The sequence below is a fragment of the Schistocerca gregaria genome, chromosome 6 (assembly GCF_023897955.1).
Source record: "Schistocerca gregaria isolate iqSchGreg1 chromosome 6, iqSchGreg1.2, whole genome shotgun sequence".
NCBI classification, from domain to species: Eukaryota; Metazoa; Arthropoda; class Insecta; order Orthoptera; family Acrididae; genus Schistocerca; species Schistocerca gregaria.
This window is the reverse complement of record NC_064925.1, coordinates 291,595,742-291,611,957: the sequence shown is the minus strand read 5'-3', so window position 1 is coordinate 291,611,957 and position 16,216 is coordinate 291,595,742. Positions and strand designations below refer to the sequence as shown.

Here is a 16,216-nt window from a genome sequence, read left to right as displayed (position 1 = left end):
TACCAACACACAACACAAACCATTAAAGTAACAGATGAGCCAGAAGAACTGGAACCAAGTCTCAGGAAACAAGCAATGAATCTAGCTCCCTTAAACCCATGAAGAAAACATGCATGGTGGACTCAGAAATGTGAATATCCAGGGAGAAAGAGACCAGGCATGGTTAAAGTTTCAAACGAACAAAACAAAAGAAAATGCATAAACCTCAAAAATGAAAAGAAAATATTCACACGAAACGTTAGGGGAATTAAGAGAGAATTCCATGAAGACACAATAAACTCTGTAAAAGGTAAGTACCACAAAACCAATTCCAAGAACTATCTTTGGGAAACAACTACAACGGTATGGGCTGCTGACACTAATACTGTAAAATGAAGATGAGAGACCAGCACACACAGACAAAGAAAATGCTGAAATCATGGCAAAAGCATTTAATAAACTTCTGAATTGTGAAGAACCCAAAGAACTCTTACAAATTGCCGTAAATACCCCAATTAAAACTGAACCTAAAAAATTAGACCAACTTTTCAAAAGGTACAGTGTCCTCAAAGGACAAAAAAACTGTAAGGCATGTGGAGAAGATCAGGTTTTTGTTGAAATGTGGAAATATTTAAGACACAGTCAGGACCTCCCTGCACAATGCTCTCACAAAAATTTGGATAACAGAATAATTCCCCATGAACCATGGACCGTGCCGTTGGTGGGAAGGCTTGCGTGCCTCAGCGATACAGATAGCCGTACCGTAGGTGGAACCACAACGGAGGGGTATCTGTTGAGAGGCCAGACAAACATGTGGTTCCTGAAGAGGGGCATCAGCCTTTTCAGTAGTTGCAGGCGCAACATTCTGGATGATTGACTGATCTGGCCTTGTAACACTAACCAAAACGGCCTTGCTGTGCTGGTACTGCGAATGGCTGAAAGCAAGGGGAAACTACAGCCGTAATTTTTCCCGAGGACATGCAGCTTTACTGTATGATTAAATTATGATGGCGTCCTCTTGGGTAAAATATTCCGGAGGTAAAATAGTCCCCCATTCGGATCTCTGGTCGGAGACTACTCAGGAGGGCGTCGTTATCAGGAGAAAGAAAACTGGCGTTCTACGGATCGGAGCGTGGAATGTCAGATCCCTTAATCGGGCAGGTAGGTTAGAAAATTTAAAAAGGGAAATGGATAGGTTAAAGTTAGATATAGTGGTAAATAGTGAAGTTCGGTGGCAGGAGGAACAAGACTTTTGGTCAGGTGAATACAGGGTTATAAATACAAAATCAAGTAGGGGTAATGCAGGAGTAGGTTTAATAATGAATAAAAAAATAGGAGTGCGGGTAAGCTACTACGAACAGCATAGTGAACGCATTATTGTGGCCAAGATAGACACAAAGCCCATGGCTACTACAGTAGTACAAGTTTACATGCCAACTAGCTCTGCAGATGAAGAAGAAATTGATGAAATGTATGATGAGATAAAAGAAATTATTCAGGTAGTGAAGGGAGACGAAATTTAATAGTCATGGGTGACTGGAATTCGTCAGTAGGAAAAGGGAGAGAAGGAAACATAGTAGGTGACTATGGATTGGGGCTAAGAAATGAAAGAGGAAGCCGCCTGGTAGAACTTTGCACTGAGCACAACTTAATCATAGCTAACACTTGGTTTAAGAATCATGAAAGAAGGTTGTATACATGGAAGAACCCTGGAAATACTAAAAGGTATCAGATAGATTATATAATGGTAAGACAGAGATTTAGGAATCAGGTTTTAAATTGTAGGACATTTCCAGGGGCAGATGTGGACTCTGACCACTATCTATTGGTTATGACTTGTATGTTAAAACTGAAGAAACTGCAAAAAGGTGGGAATTTAAGGACATGGGATCTGGATAAGCTGAAAGAACCAGAGGTTGTACAGAGTTTCAAGGAGAGAATAAGGGAACAATTGACAGGAATGGGGGAAAGAAACACAGTAGAAGAAGAATGGGTAGCTCTGAGGGATGAAGTAGTGAAGGCAGCAGAGGATAAAGTAGGTAAAAAGACGAGGGCTGCTAGAAATCCTTGGGTAACAGAAGAAATATTGAATTTAATTGATGAAAGGAGAAAATATAAAAATGCAGTAAAAGAAGCAGGCAAAAAGGAATACCAACATCTCAAAAATGAGATCAACAGGAAGTGCAAAATGGCTAAGCAGGGATGGCTAGAGGACAAATGTAAGGATGTAGTAGCTGATCACACTAGGGGTAAGATAGATACTGCCTACAGGAAAATTGAAGAGACCTTTGGAGGGAAGAGAACCATGTGTATGAATATCAAGAGCTCAGATGGCAACCCAGTTCCAAGCAAAGAAGGGAAGGCAGAAAGGTGGAAGGAGTATATAGAAGGTTAATACAAGGGCGATGTACTTGAGGACTATATTATGGAAATGGAAGAGGATGTAGATGAAGACGAAATGGGAGATAAGATACTGTGTGAAGAGTTTGACAGAGCACTGAAAGACCTGAGACGAAACAAGGCACCCGGAGTAGACAACATTCCATTAGAACTACTGACGGCCTTGGGAGAGCCAGTCCTGACAAAACTGTACCATCTGGCGAGCAAGATGTATGAAACAGGCGAAATACCCTCAGACTTCAAGAAGAATATAATAATTCCAATCCCAAAGAAAGCAGGTGCTGACAGATGTGAAAATTACCGAACTATTAGTTTAATAAGTCACTGCTGCAAAATACTAACGCGAATTCTTTACAGACGAATGGAAAAACTGGTAGATGCGGACCTCGGGGAGGATCAGTTTGGATTCCGTAGAAATGTTGGAACACGTAAGGCAATACTGACCTTACGACTTATCTTAGAAGAAAGATAAAGAAAAGGGAAACCTACATTTCTAGCAGTTGTAGACTTAGAGAAAGCTTTTGACAATGTTGACTGGAATTCTCTCTTTCAAATTCTGAAAGTGGCAGGGGTAAAATACAGGGAGCAAAAGGCTATTTACAATTTGTACAGAAACCAGATGGCAGTTATAAGAGTCGAGGGGCATGAAAGGGAAGCAGTGGTTGGGAAAGGAGTGAGACAGGGTTGTAGCCTCTCCCCGATGTTATTCAATCTGTATATTGAGCAAGCAGTAAAGGAAACAAAAGAAAAATTTGGAGTAGGTATTAAAATTCATGGAGAAGAAGTAAAAACTTTGAGGTTCGCCGATGACATTGTAATTCTGTCAGAGACAGCAAAGGAGGGTATAAAATGAACATCAACAAAAGCAAAACGAGGATAATGGAATGTAGTCAAATTAAGTCTGGTGATGCTGAGGGAATTAGATTAGGAAATGAGACACTTAAAGTAGTAAAGGAGTTTTGCTATTTAGGAAGTAAAATAACTGATGATGGTCGAAGTAGAGAGGGTATAAAATGTAGACTGGCAATGGCCAGGAAAGCGTTTCTGAAGAAGAGAAATTTGTTAACATCGAATATAGATTTATGTTATCAGGAAGTTGCTTCTGAAAGTATTTGTTTGGAGTGTAGCCATGTATGGAAGTGAAACATGGACGATAACTAGTTTGGACAAGAAGCGAATAGAAGCTTTCGAATTGTGGTGCTACAGAAGAATGCTGAAGATAAGGTGGATAGATCACGTAACTAATGAGGAGGTATTGAATAGGACTGGGGAGAAGAGAAGTTTGTGGCACAACTTGACTAGAAGAAGGGATCGGTTGGTAGGACATGTTTTGAGGCATCAAGGGATCACAAATTTAGCATTGGAGGGCAGCGTGGAGGGTAAAAATCGTAGAGGGAGACCAAGAGATGAATACACTAAGCAGATTCAGAAGGATGTAGGTTGCAATAGGTACTTGGAGATGAAGCAGCTTGCACAGGATAGAGTAGCATGGAGAGCTGCATCAAACCAGTCTCAGGACTGAAGACAACAACAACAACAACAACAACAACAACAACAACCATCATATGCACACTACACAAGGTGGTGGATAAGAGCAATCCAGACAACTACAGAGGAATCTCTCACTCCTAGGCTGCACATACAATTTTTTATCCAAGATCGTATACGCAACAATCGAGAAACAGTCTACGAACAACTACAACAGGAGTTAGGTAATACCAGGGAGGTTTCAAACCATGGAGAAGCTGTGCAGAGCAGATCATTACTTTGAAAATGATTCCGGCATACTACATGAAACAGAACAAACTGCTTGCAATAACTTCGAGAAACAGTCTACGAACAACTACAACAGGAGTTAGGTAATACCAGGGAGGTTTCAAACCATGGAGAAGCTGTGCAGAGCAGATCATTACTTTGAAAATGATTCCGGCATACTACATGAAACAGAACAAACTGCTTGCAATAACATTTGTAGATTTTAAGAAGTCATATGACTGCCTCCATAGACCTCCAGTACTAAAAATTGTACGGAATGTAAGACTCCGACCAAAACTAACTAAATTAATAGTACAAATACTAACAAAGAGATAGAGGGGCTGGCCAGTACTTACCTCAGCTCAGTACAGCCGATAGATACACAAAAAACAACTGAAAATTTACGTTCCTAGCTTTCGGAATAAATGTTCCTGCATCAGGGAGGAGAGAGGGGAAAGAAAGGGAAGAAGGGAAAGTGGATTTAGTTACTCACAACCCAAGTTATGATGCAACACGGAAAGGAAAACAGGGAGGGTAGCAAGGATGGAGGCATGGTTGTCAGAGGGAAGCCAAAGATATTCTACTGTAAGTACTGTGCCAGCTTCAAATCAAAGAGAATCCATACAGAAGTAAAGAGGTATACAGTATAAGGATAAGCACAACTATGTAGGATGAAAAGATGTGTGAATGGCTAAAGAGGAAAGGGAAAGAGGAGAAGACTGAAGAGTAAATGGGAGTGAGGTTGTTTAACGTAGGTTCAGTCCAGGGGGATGGCGGGATGAAAGAATGTGTTGGAGTGCAAGTTCCCATCTCCGCTGTTCAGAGGGACTGGTGTTGGGTGGGAGAAGCCAAATGGCACATACGGTGTAGCAGGTTCCTAGATCCCTAGAATTACGATGGAGGGCATGCTCCGCTACTGGGTATCTCCTGCCATCCATTCCACATCAAACACTCCCTTCTCTACAGCCTAGGTATTCATGGCAAACATATCTGCTGCAGTGACAAATCCCTCAACAATTACACCAATAACCTGACCAGTGCTTTCCTCTCCCGCAACTATCCTGTAGACTTTGTCCACAAACAGATCTCCCGAGCAATACATTCCTCCCCGTCCAACAACAATGTTCCTACCCCCAGACCACACAGAAGCATCCCCCTTGTCACCCAATATTATCCTGGCCTCAAATACATCAACAAATTACCCCGCCAGGGATATGACTTTCTCAAGTCAACCCTTGAAATGAGATCATCCCTTGACAAAATTCTCCCCACACCACCCAGAGTTGCCTCTCGTCACCCCCCTAACCGCCGTCACATCCTTCTTAAACCCTACAATATTCCTAGACTACCTTCTCTACCCAGCGGTTCCCACCCCTGTAACCGACCCCGTCAATTGTAACTACCAATTTTGTATGGATGTGTCACTTCATAGTTCGTGCATGAAGTTTTGGCTTGATTCGACCACTAGAGGCCACCCAGCTGCTAATATGACAACAGCTGTATGTGCAGCCTGCCACCTGCACTCCTCTTGAAACTAATGAATATATAGGCCAAAACACATGGCTCCACCACCCACTTATTTATTATTAATTGTATTGCACGTTGCCTTCCACGTCTGTGTACTGTTCGAGCAACGAATTCTTGGGCTATAACAAAAGTGCTGCTTTGATTTCCGTCCTAGACTTGTTAGTCTACAATTAGTGGAAATGGTTGTACAAAACAACATTCAGTGTGATTTCACAATTATTTACCTGACAGACACAACCGTCTTACATACTTGTGTTTGCCCCTGTTAGAAACATTTGGCTAAGCTTGGCTAAGATTTGATTTAGTGTTTGTGTGTTCTGTTTATGTGTACTGACAATGAGTATGTTATCCACCACGCCAGTTTTAATGTTATTATTAAATTCCTTCCAAATGTTACTTATTTTTAACTGATTCCTTTCAAAATTTTCTCATTATTGAATTATTACATGGTCATTGAGGTAAATGTAAATATCGATATACTCATTCAGGAAACTGTTCAGAAGTCTTAGCACCGTGTGAGAGGATGGAAAGTTTTCCTGTATTTTATTGGTAAGAATTTAAAAAAAAAGAAACAATTTGACCAACAGGAAAAACCATACTAGTGTAATAAATAAATGAACAAACAATGGATGTTCAGATTGGAATATCAACAATTATGAAGGGATAGATTGTCACTGACAGTAAACACACACACACACACACACACACACACACACACACACACACCCCTCAACTACACATAACAGCACACCTCACCGACACATTAAAACTATCCCCAGCGCTCTGACCCGATTGCAACTCTTGCACTGAATGAAATCAGGCACTTGAGAGTGGGGTATGGATGGTGGGAGAAAAGAGCACTGTCTGGTGGATCATACAGGGACTAGGGGCAGCAGTGGCTGTCACCTGGAAGTCTTGCCCAACAACCTCTTAGTCCCTGCATGCTCCATCAGACGGCACACTCCTCTCTCCCCACCTGTATTCTGCTATCCCTCCGTCTTCCATCCCCCACTACCACATTGAAACAATGCAAGAGTTGCAGCCTGGCTAGCTCAAGCATAGATAGTGATCATGTATGCATGAGGTGTACCTGCTTATGTGAATGGATTTGTTTTCCTTTCTTTTCTGAAGAAAACTTTGGGTGAAAGCTGAGTGCGGAACAGTCTTTTCGTCATATAAATGAAGAATCTCATTTGATCTACAGTCAATGTTTAATAAAATCTTATTGCAGCTGTCTGAGTACTGATTTAGTAGAGGTTGGTGTTGAATCAAGATTTCAGAATATTTCATCTAGTGAGGTGTTTAACGAGTACTGCAGAGCAGGTGTGTCATTTATTAGCAACATACACATTGGTCGAACTCTTGCAAGTGTTGGTTTATAGTTACTCCTGCTGGCAAATCCATATACATGACACATTTCTGAGATCCTTACCTGGGATACATGTGAAGACATATGGTAAAAGTAAACAAGCGACAGTTAGAATCAACAGATTAATAATCAGAGAGCAGAGTTTGTATTTCAAGCCTACTACATCTTAAAATTACAAAAATAACTCATTTGAATGTAAGAAGCTACTCCACCCAACCCTACATCAAAAATACTGTAAGCAAATGCTGTCTAGTGCCATTACACTTTCTAGCTTTCAAAGAAATGCACATAATATCCTATACAATATTTACCTTGCACTTGCAATATTCTTCATGACATCTGATGGCAAAACAAATAATGCGTACAGAAAATCAAACTTATTTCTTCAGCAATAATAAGTCCTACTTACATTGCATATTACTGAAATATTCTTATTAATTTTATAGCAGACCACTTGCCTCTATAACAATCGCCTGAGGAGCATTCTTCACTGACTTGCTCTGTGATGAAGCAGCTCCAGTTCCAGTTTCATTTTGCTTCACATATTCTTTAGGAGCTTCACAAATGGCCAAATATCCATCAGTTGGTGGATGTTTGAAAGGTTGCGTCCCAAAATTGAATGACATCTCTGCATTCTGTATATAACATTAAAATGGATTAGTAGTTTATACTCTCAACACTACCTTAGATCAACAGATGAACTGCACAATTTCATCTCAAATCATACAGGTCTAGAGTAAATCTGTCACACCACTATTTCAAATATATATAAACACTACAGACTTCTTTAAATGAGAATATTTGTGAAAATGTTGCACCGAAAGGGAAAATTGAAAAATTGTAATAAAGAAACCAAAAGTGATCCAGATCTAAATTTATTTCCAATAAATACCTTGTTCCCCATACTACGAGGCCTGATTAATACACTTCTGAGCTTTTTTCTTTTTTTTCCTTTTTCTTTAGAATAATAAACTATGAAAATTTGTAACTTTTGTGAATTTCAAAATTATGTTTTGAAAATATGCATAGTCACAGAGTGTTAACTGTCTTGAGAAATGACAAAGTGGAAGGACTGCTGTCAGTTATGATGCTAATGCATGAAATTTTTAAACTGTCAAAATATTTGTACATAAAGATGAAAGAATCCGAAATTTTTTGGTTATTTAGGAATTATTTTCCCCAAAGCCCCCATCCTAAATGTTCCAAAAACCTCATGGTACATTAGCTGGTCAATGTACTTCGGGAATGTACCATCAGAGTGGGCAATACTTGTCTGTACAAAATGTGAGAAATTTTTTAGGTAGACCTAGCTCTACTCTCAAGGTCAATATTGATCGCTGATTTTAAGTAAATGCCATGAAAAACTGGTATTTATGAATTAAAATAATTACTTCACAATATTATACGTGAATGGGAAAATAATTCATAATTTTGTTCAAAAGCACTTTATAACAAAAATGAGATGCAGAATACTTATACCCACTTTTCTTTTTATGATATTATTCACTGATTATTATTGTCCTCTGTCATGATTTTACTTTTTCATGACTTTCCATGAATTAAAATTGCCTACAATGTAACAATCAATACTACACTATTGAAAAAGAGTTCATTTGTTTTTTTCATCTGCTTGTCATTGAACTTTTACAGCTGAGCTGAGTTTGCACACAGGCAAAGATGATCCAACAAGAGCAGTACTTGGGAAATGGAAATTGTACACTGATCTTTTGATGACGGTCATTTCAAAGCATTAGCAGGACCATGAGGTGTCATAGGAGACTTACATCTCGCAGCACACGAGACATACTTATTATTTGTCCCACCCACCACTGATTGTCATACACATGAGAAATGAAGTAGCTCACTGCAAAGTCTTCTAATGTACACTGTGGTTTCTGCATTTCATACACAGTAACAGGCTGCATTTCATGGATAACCATTCTTGCAATGTATGTGCCACTCTGGGATGCAACCCAGTAGTGACTTGATTGTATTCCTACCACAGGCTTCATAGCAGACCACTCTTCTCTCATTTTAAAATGTAATTCCCTTAATGTACTTTCATTTAGCATTAAAAAGTTCCATTTTGTTACTAATGTTGATATAGTGTGTAAAACCAGCAGCATCTCTTGTAGCATCAAGAGCTTCATGCTGCGGATTAAATCTTGTTGCATGATGTTTACAGACATCTCCTACCCCATCACATGCACTTTTTCCATGACCTGCAGCTGTTAATATCATTTTTTTTTTTTTTTTTTTTTTTTTGTCTTAGGTCCTGCACTCATAAAGCAGAAAGTGGTTTTTAAAATGAGATGCTGCACCATCATTCATATACACATTTTAGGAAATGCATGGCTTTCAGTCATCAATTATCATGCTGACAGCATAGCGTGCATGTGCAATGTCATGAATGAGATCATCACTGACAATAGCAAAACAATGTGATATTCCAAGAACGCGAGCACCACGTGTATGTTTATACCTGCGGTGTGTCAGTGGTAATTTTGAATTTCATTCTGAAAAGCAACAGACCATCTCTCAGCAAAGACGAGTTTAAGAAACATGTCAGTATTCTGGAATGTGACTGGCTTTACTTCTGCTATGGCCTGTCTCTGAATCCTCCAGATATGATGATCAGCTATTCCTTTCACGACCCAGTGCATAACCTCTGTAACAAACTTCTCTGGCTCTACTGTCTTCTTCACCAACTCTCTTCCCTCCCACAATGCATAGGTTACGTCATTGTCAGTATCCTGAACGTGCAATGCTTCAACAGTCATCACTTCAGCACCAGGACAGATTGCACACTCCTGCAACCAACATTTATCTTGTAGCTCTTGACATACACACTATAGCATCATGTCCATCTCTGTGTACTACTTTCCTGTGACACTGCTTATTATGAAATAAACAAGTTTCAAATTAGTGCATACTTCCTTCACTGGCCGGCTTTTTATTCATTTTGGTCGTAAGGAGTAGAATTTAGTAAGACCAATTTTTAAATTCAGGTTCTCCTTTTTCATTATGAGATATCTTCTCTTATTGATTTTGTCATATATCTTTTTATCTTTTTAACTTTTTCACAGTTTTCACTAACAGAGGTAACATTAGCCTGGTTAGGTGATATTCCAGAACAGTAGTAAGTGTATCATCTTGCGATGGATGCCCACAGTAAGAATCTGGGCATGCCTTTCTCATTCTTCATTCTCATTTCAAATCAATGTGAGGAAGTGGGTATGTACTTCTGTATCTGCTGCTTAGAGTAGCTACTTGGTATCAATAAATGTACCTTCTCAGTGTAAGTCACTGCTGAGATATCAGTATTTAGGATTTGAAACCACATAGCACATTTCGTATATCACTATCTCAGGTTCTCAAGTGCATCGACACTATAAACTTCACAAAATTTTGAAGATTTTGCTTGTGCAAAACTTGGTTCAATTTCTTCCACATTTCTTTTTACATATTGTTTTCTTCTTGTGCTTCTTACCTTTCCTGGATGTTTAAGGGGGGATATAGTAGGGGCTACAGCAGAAATGCTAACATTCAATGCAATAACAACTTCACACCCAGGAATATAACCATCTGCACTGTTTTCTTCAGTTTCACATTCGGATAATAGTGATCGTTTAGGTGGGTTGTCATTAAATTTCTTCTTGTAGTGAGTGTAACAATTCCTGCACAATGGATGCGATCTTAATACTATTGCTTGGAGATCAAGATATTTCTGGAATACCTCTGACAGATTTCCAACAACTGTAAAGTGTTTTTCACTTTTATTAAACACTGTCTTTTTTCATATTTCACACATCTCACTCTTTCACTATTGTATTTCCTCACTGACACTGTATCTAACAAAAAGTTCAAACCAAACACAAAACTCACTGTAGAATGGTTTATGTGCAAGTTATCACTCGTTTGTTATAAACAGAAGAGTGCTGGAAACAGTGTGCCAACATGCATATTTTACACTAGAAATTCAGTGATGTGAAATATGCAGAATGTTGAAAAATTTTTAACGCTCTCCACAGAAAAATATTGCCCATTGTGTTTTCACTTACAACTAACATATTAACCAAATAATATTTTGTTTAATTCTCAAAAGTTTTTGGTTGGGGGGTTTTCAATTAAATAATTCATAAATACTCATAAAAATTTAATTTTTTTACATTTTTTAGTAATAAATATTTACAGATAGCTGGAGCAGAGAAGATACTGTTTATAATTACATCAGTAGTGTCTGGTAATATGGGATTCTGTGACTTTCCAAATTAGAACAAAAATTAAGAGAAAAACTAACTTTAATTTTGTACTTTTGTCTTAAGTTTGTAAGTTGACAGAATTCCATAAGTGTGCAGGTGTCAACTAAATTTCAGTACACTAAGATGGAGCTTTAACCCAAAAAATCTGCCAAGTCTCCAGTACTTTTGGTTTATTAGTTATATTTTTTTTGTTCACTACTGTTTTAAGAGTTATTTACAAAATATACATTTTTCAAAGGGCTGTACAATTTACAAAAATTAAGAGAAAACGAAAATATTTATAGAGGTCTAGAGGTCCAGAGAAATTCATGACCACAAGTTGACATGGCCTGTATGATTTGAGATGGGATCAACCAACCAATTTTAAGTGATGAATCTAGGAAAGAAAACGCCTATGAATTGCCCTCATAGGGATCAAGCAATGGAGACTCCAGGTAGATTGCTACTTATCGTAAAGAAGGCACCAAGTTGCAGACAGGCACAATTAAAAGACACTCACATATAGCTATGTAGCTTTATGCCACAACCTGCATCAGCGCGCACGCGCGACCGCCAACTCCGGTCTCTCTCTCTCTCTCTCTCTCTCTCTCTCTCTCTCTCTCTCTCTCTCTCTCTCTCTCTCTCTCTCTGTCATAATCATTCTTCCTATGCTCCCTATGTGAACGGAATAGGAAAAAAAGCACCCTGCCTTGTGCTTCACAGTGATTACCAGGGTATAGATGTAAATGAAATAAAACGTAGCAACTTGTGTTTAGAGCTACTGAGCCTTTGTTGATAAGTGAGGGAAAAAACCACAACCTTCCCCCTCCCTACCCCTTTTCAGAAGTTGATTGATCATCTACTGACTTCGAGATTTTACGTTCTTTGTTGTCTGGTTGCCGATTTTCTTGATACTTTGTCTTCGCTGTTTACAATGTTTACATCTTTTTGTCTACATCAATACAGTTTCTAGCCTTCACTTTGTGAGTTTTATATCTGAACATCAACATAAACAGTTTTGGTCTGATAAATAGGTTTAGGTCTTTTTTCCCTGTAATGACATTCATATTGAAAAATGCATAATTATAAGCATTTATTAGCACTAAAATCCAGACTGAATCACATACTACTGTGCCAGTGAGTGTTCTGCTTACAATTAACATTCCATTCTCCTTATAATATGGTCTCTCAGATGGCAACACTATATGCCAAAATAATTCCAAGGCTTCACTTACTGGAGGTACAACAGACAATAGTCTTCCCCATTGCTACAGCACTCTCTTGAGTGACTGATAGTCAGCCTGAGCAGTCTTGAGTCTGATGCTAACCTCTAAAACCCTCCAAACTATCTGAATGAACAGTGTAGTAGACAGTCTGTTACGTAAAGCTTTACCACAAACCTCCTCATTAGTACACTTATTTCTTCAAATGTGGCACTGTGTGAAGTTAAATCACGAACACCAAGCTCTTGTCATATCTAGATCAATCTGATCATTAACAGAAGAACACAGTAAGTTTTCCACCAGGAGCATTACAGTGCTTCTTAGAACTCTTTGTGATGTATGACAAATCATTTGCTTTGGGAGCCAACAAACTTTCTGCTCTCCAGAAACAATGTACTTGATAATGTAGATCATTGTAGCATTTTGAAGATGACACTGTGGAACACAATATCACGGTATGCCATTCTTTCTATTAGGAAAGCTGATACAACAGAAGAGTAATTTGGTTATAAAGGCCATTCCAGGATAGAAATAACAAAATAAAACTATAGACAAGCAATCACTTAAATCAAATTAATTAAAGGTGTTATGATGACACACCATAGGAAATCTCGAAATGCACACTCTTTTTTCACACATAATAGACAAGTGACACACGCACAGACATGTATACTATAGATATAGCAAGAGTAAGGTTGGAATACTGACTTCCTGATTTCTTAATTAGGCTTGTACACACACACACACACACACACACACACACACACACACACACACACACTTACCTTTAGAACAACTGCTGGGAAGAATGCAGAGTTTTTTATTTGCGGTGGAATTGAGAAAGCCTTGCCTAAATCAACACCATTTTTTGAGAACTTTATTTCCCCTGAGTCCAAATCAAGAAAGCACCCAATGGTATCATGGATCCCAAATTCTTCACCATAGCTGTCAAACTGTTTGTTGTTTGACTTCTTCCCAGTGCCTCCAAATCCAAAGCCAAATTTGTCAGTCCCAAGATCGAGGTTGGCCTTCAAAATCAAATTTATTTCGGTTTAGAACAACAAATCCTGTAAAATGTGAAACTTAATTTTTTTGCTGTATGCGTTGTCATGCTGACCTGTAGTGTGGACCACCCAACTCTGCACAAGCCTTCATCAGTAACTGTTGCCTCGTAATAGTAACGACCCTTCCCTTGGACACCTTTCGTTGCTCTACATCCGTGCCATTCCTTCTGCTCCCGTGATTGACACCTCAGTCCATCTGGTGTTACAGCCATTGCATGACCCCTATCAAAGAAACTGAGGGTCCAGTGTGGTGCTAAGAAGAGAGAAAGCTTATGATAATAATTGACAATCTTGTTGAATAAGTTAAAGTTTCTAAAATGGCATGAAACAAACATTAATGTAAAGCCACTATAAGAAATGCCTTCAAAAATGTCATACATGCGATATAAGTAATTCCTTAAATGTACCCAGAATGAAATAACTGATTGGTTGAAATGTTATAGAAAGTGAAGATGAGTTCTAATACTTTTCGAAGAAGCAGTCAGCTGCCTGCCTTTGACAAGTATCAAATGTTTTAGTCTTCTGAATACCCACAAAAAGCAACATGTAAATGTAAAGTGGCAGTAAAATAACATGTTATATGAAGGTCACTCCAAAAGTAATGCACAACCTCCCCCCGCAAAAAAAAACCCCACCCCATTCTGTTCTACACCTTCGCTATTCACATTGGTCATCAATACATTTTTGCCACTGGCACTCAACTGCAATTCAACCAGTTTCCGCAAGATGCACTGTCACAGCACTCCATCAAGATGCCTGCTGCACTCTATGTGCATCCTGTATTGTGAGCATGAGACACTGGCAAACGATCACACAAGACCAAAGATGATGTATGAGGATGATAACATTCCATAGCAGGAAAGTCAGTAGCTGGGCCAGCAGATGATCCCTGGTGAATGTGGAAGTGGCGCTAGTCAAGGACCTTCTGCAGAGCGGCAGACTGACCACTGCACTGACAACGTGCAGCGTATTCATGGTCTGATTTTGCTTACAAATGCTTAACAGTGAACAAACTGTCATTCTGAGTCAGAGTAGAAGAAGTTACAAGTATGTGCATAATATTGAGACAGTTGAAGCTGAAAACAGTTTGCACTAGGTAGCTTTCCAAAGTGCTGATGGATGCCTACAAAGAAACATGCAAGGCAACCACACAGTGAACTCTTGGAACAGAATGAAAATTTTGAAGATGACTTGCTTGCAATAATTGTGAAGGGAGATGAAACCTAGTTGCATCACTCTGATCCTGAGATGAAAAGGCAATTGACGGAATAGCATAATGAAAACTTGCCAAAGGAGAAGCAACACAAAACCGCATCTTCAGCTGGAGGAGTGGTGGCTACTGTGCATTTTTGATTCAGAGGGACTGTTGCCTGTAGCAAGCAATACAAAACTTCATGCTTGAATGTGTTGCATTTGACAACATTGGCAAAAACACAATGTTTATATGTTGCATAACAATGGCGGTTCACACGCCAGTGCGTAAACCACCACTGAGATCACAAAGCTTGGGTAGACAACATGGAAATATCCACACTACAGCTCCGATCCGGCACTATGTTACAAACACCACTTTGGAAAACTGAAGTAATCCCTTAGCGGAATGAGATTTGAAGATCACAACTATCTTGTGAAGGCTGCTAAACAGTGGCTCAAAGGTGCTGCTCCTGAATCCTAATGTGCAAGTGTACAAGCCTTAGGTTCACAGTGGACTAAAACAGTTGAAAGGGACAGAAATTATGTGAAAAAATGACACTGTCTCTCAGTAAGGCATACACATACTATAAAAATATTGAAGATGTGGAAAATAAATTGGATGTTAAAAAAAATAGTGCCTTCCTATTGGAGCAACCCCAATACACAGAGACAAATTGACTATTTAGTCCCCCCTCCCCAATTGTAGGGTTAAAATTTATTTTTGAAGGGACCAACAATACATACATAAACGAAGTCCTGACAGAAAATAGATGTTATTTGATTAAAGAAAGTGAATGAGTGAGCGACTATGTAAAATCATAATCTGCTTACAATCACCAATAACAAGCAACTCCATACAGAATACTAAAATTTGCACAACTCACACCAGTGAAGACAGTGCAGGTGTGTCCACCAACCTGGAGGTATGCTTTCTTGTCAGTATATAAAACACGGTTAGAACTGTGACACAATGTGGCTGGTACAGCACGAACATTGAAAAGTAGTGAGCCCTTTTAACACGAAAGGTGCCTGTATATTAATGCTAAGTGCCCATATTTTCAATCTTGTTAGAGTGACTTTTTTCATCTAAGTGGCTAGCAGACTCTTCTCCACACATTCAGTTCAGAGTCCTTTAATTTTCCTATCTTGTACCACCGATCCCTGTAATTAATACAATGGATAAGGCAGTTCCTGATGGATTCAAAAGTAGTCCATCACCTCTAATAACAGTGTCCTCCAGCAAACTCAATTGCCAACTGTTAATGATGCTAAATGTTTGCAACAAATTTCACTTACAACTAATTCTTAACGAAATTTGACAGCACAACTACACACACATATTAAGAGTCTGATTTCCAGTTTATTGACATTTGCATGTCAACTGGCAGTACCCAACAACTCAACAAAAGTACCAGATAAAATTAATGTTGACACCGTGTTGGTAGGGATTACTTCCATATCAAA

General features: G+C 38.9%; 1 protein-coding gene across 1 annotated transcript in view; it reads right to left on the bottom strand.

Moving 5' to 3' along the window:
• Positions 1-16,216, bottom strand: part of LOC126278035 (ATP-dependent RNA helicase Ddx1) — a 74,521-nt gene that overhangs the window by 40,682 nt on the left and 17,623 nt on the right. The window contains exons 4-6 of the mRNA XM_049977776.1: positions 13,612-13,811; positions 13,280-13,522; positions 7,489-7,665 (exon numbers count right to left, since the gene is read on the bottom strand). Coding sequence (XP_049833733.1) covers positions 7,489-7,665; positions 13,280-13,522; positions 13,612-13,811 — 620 coding nt within the window. The remainder of the gene's footprint in view (positions 1-7,488; positions 7,666-13,279; positions 13,523-13,611; positions 13,812-16,216) is intronic.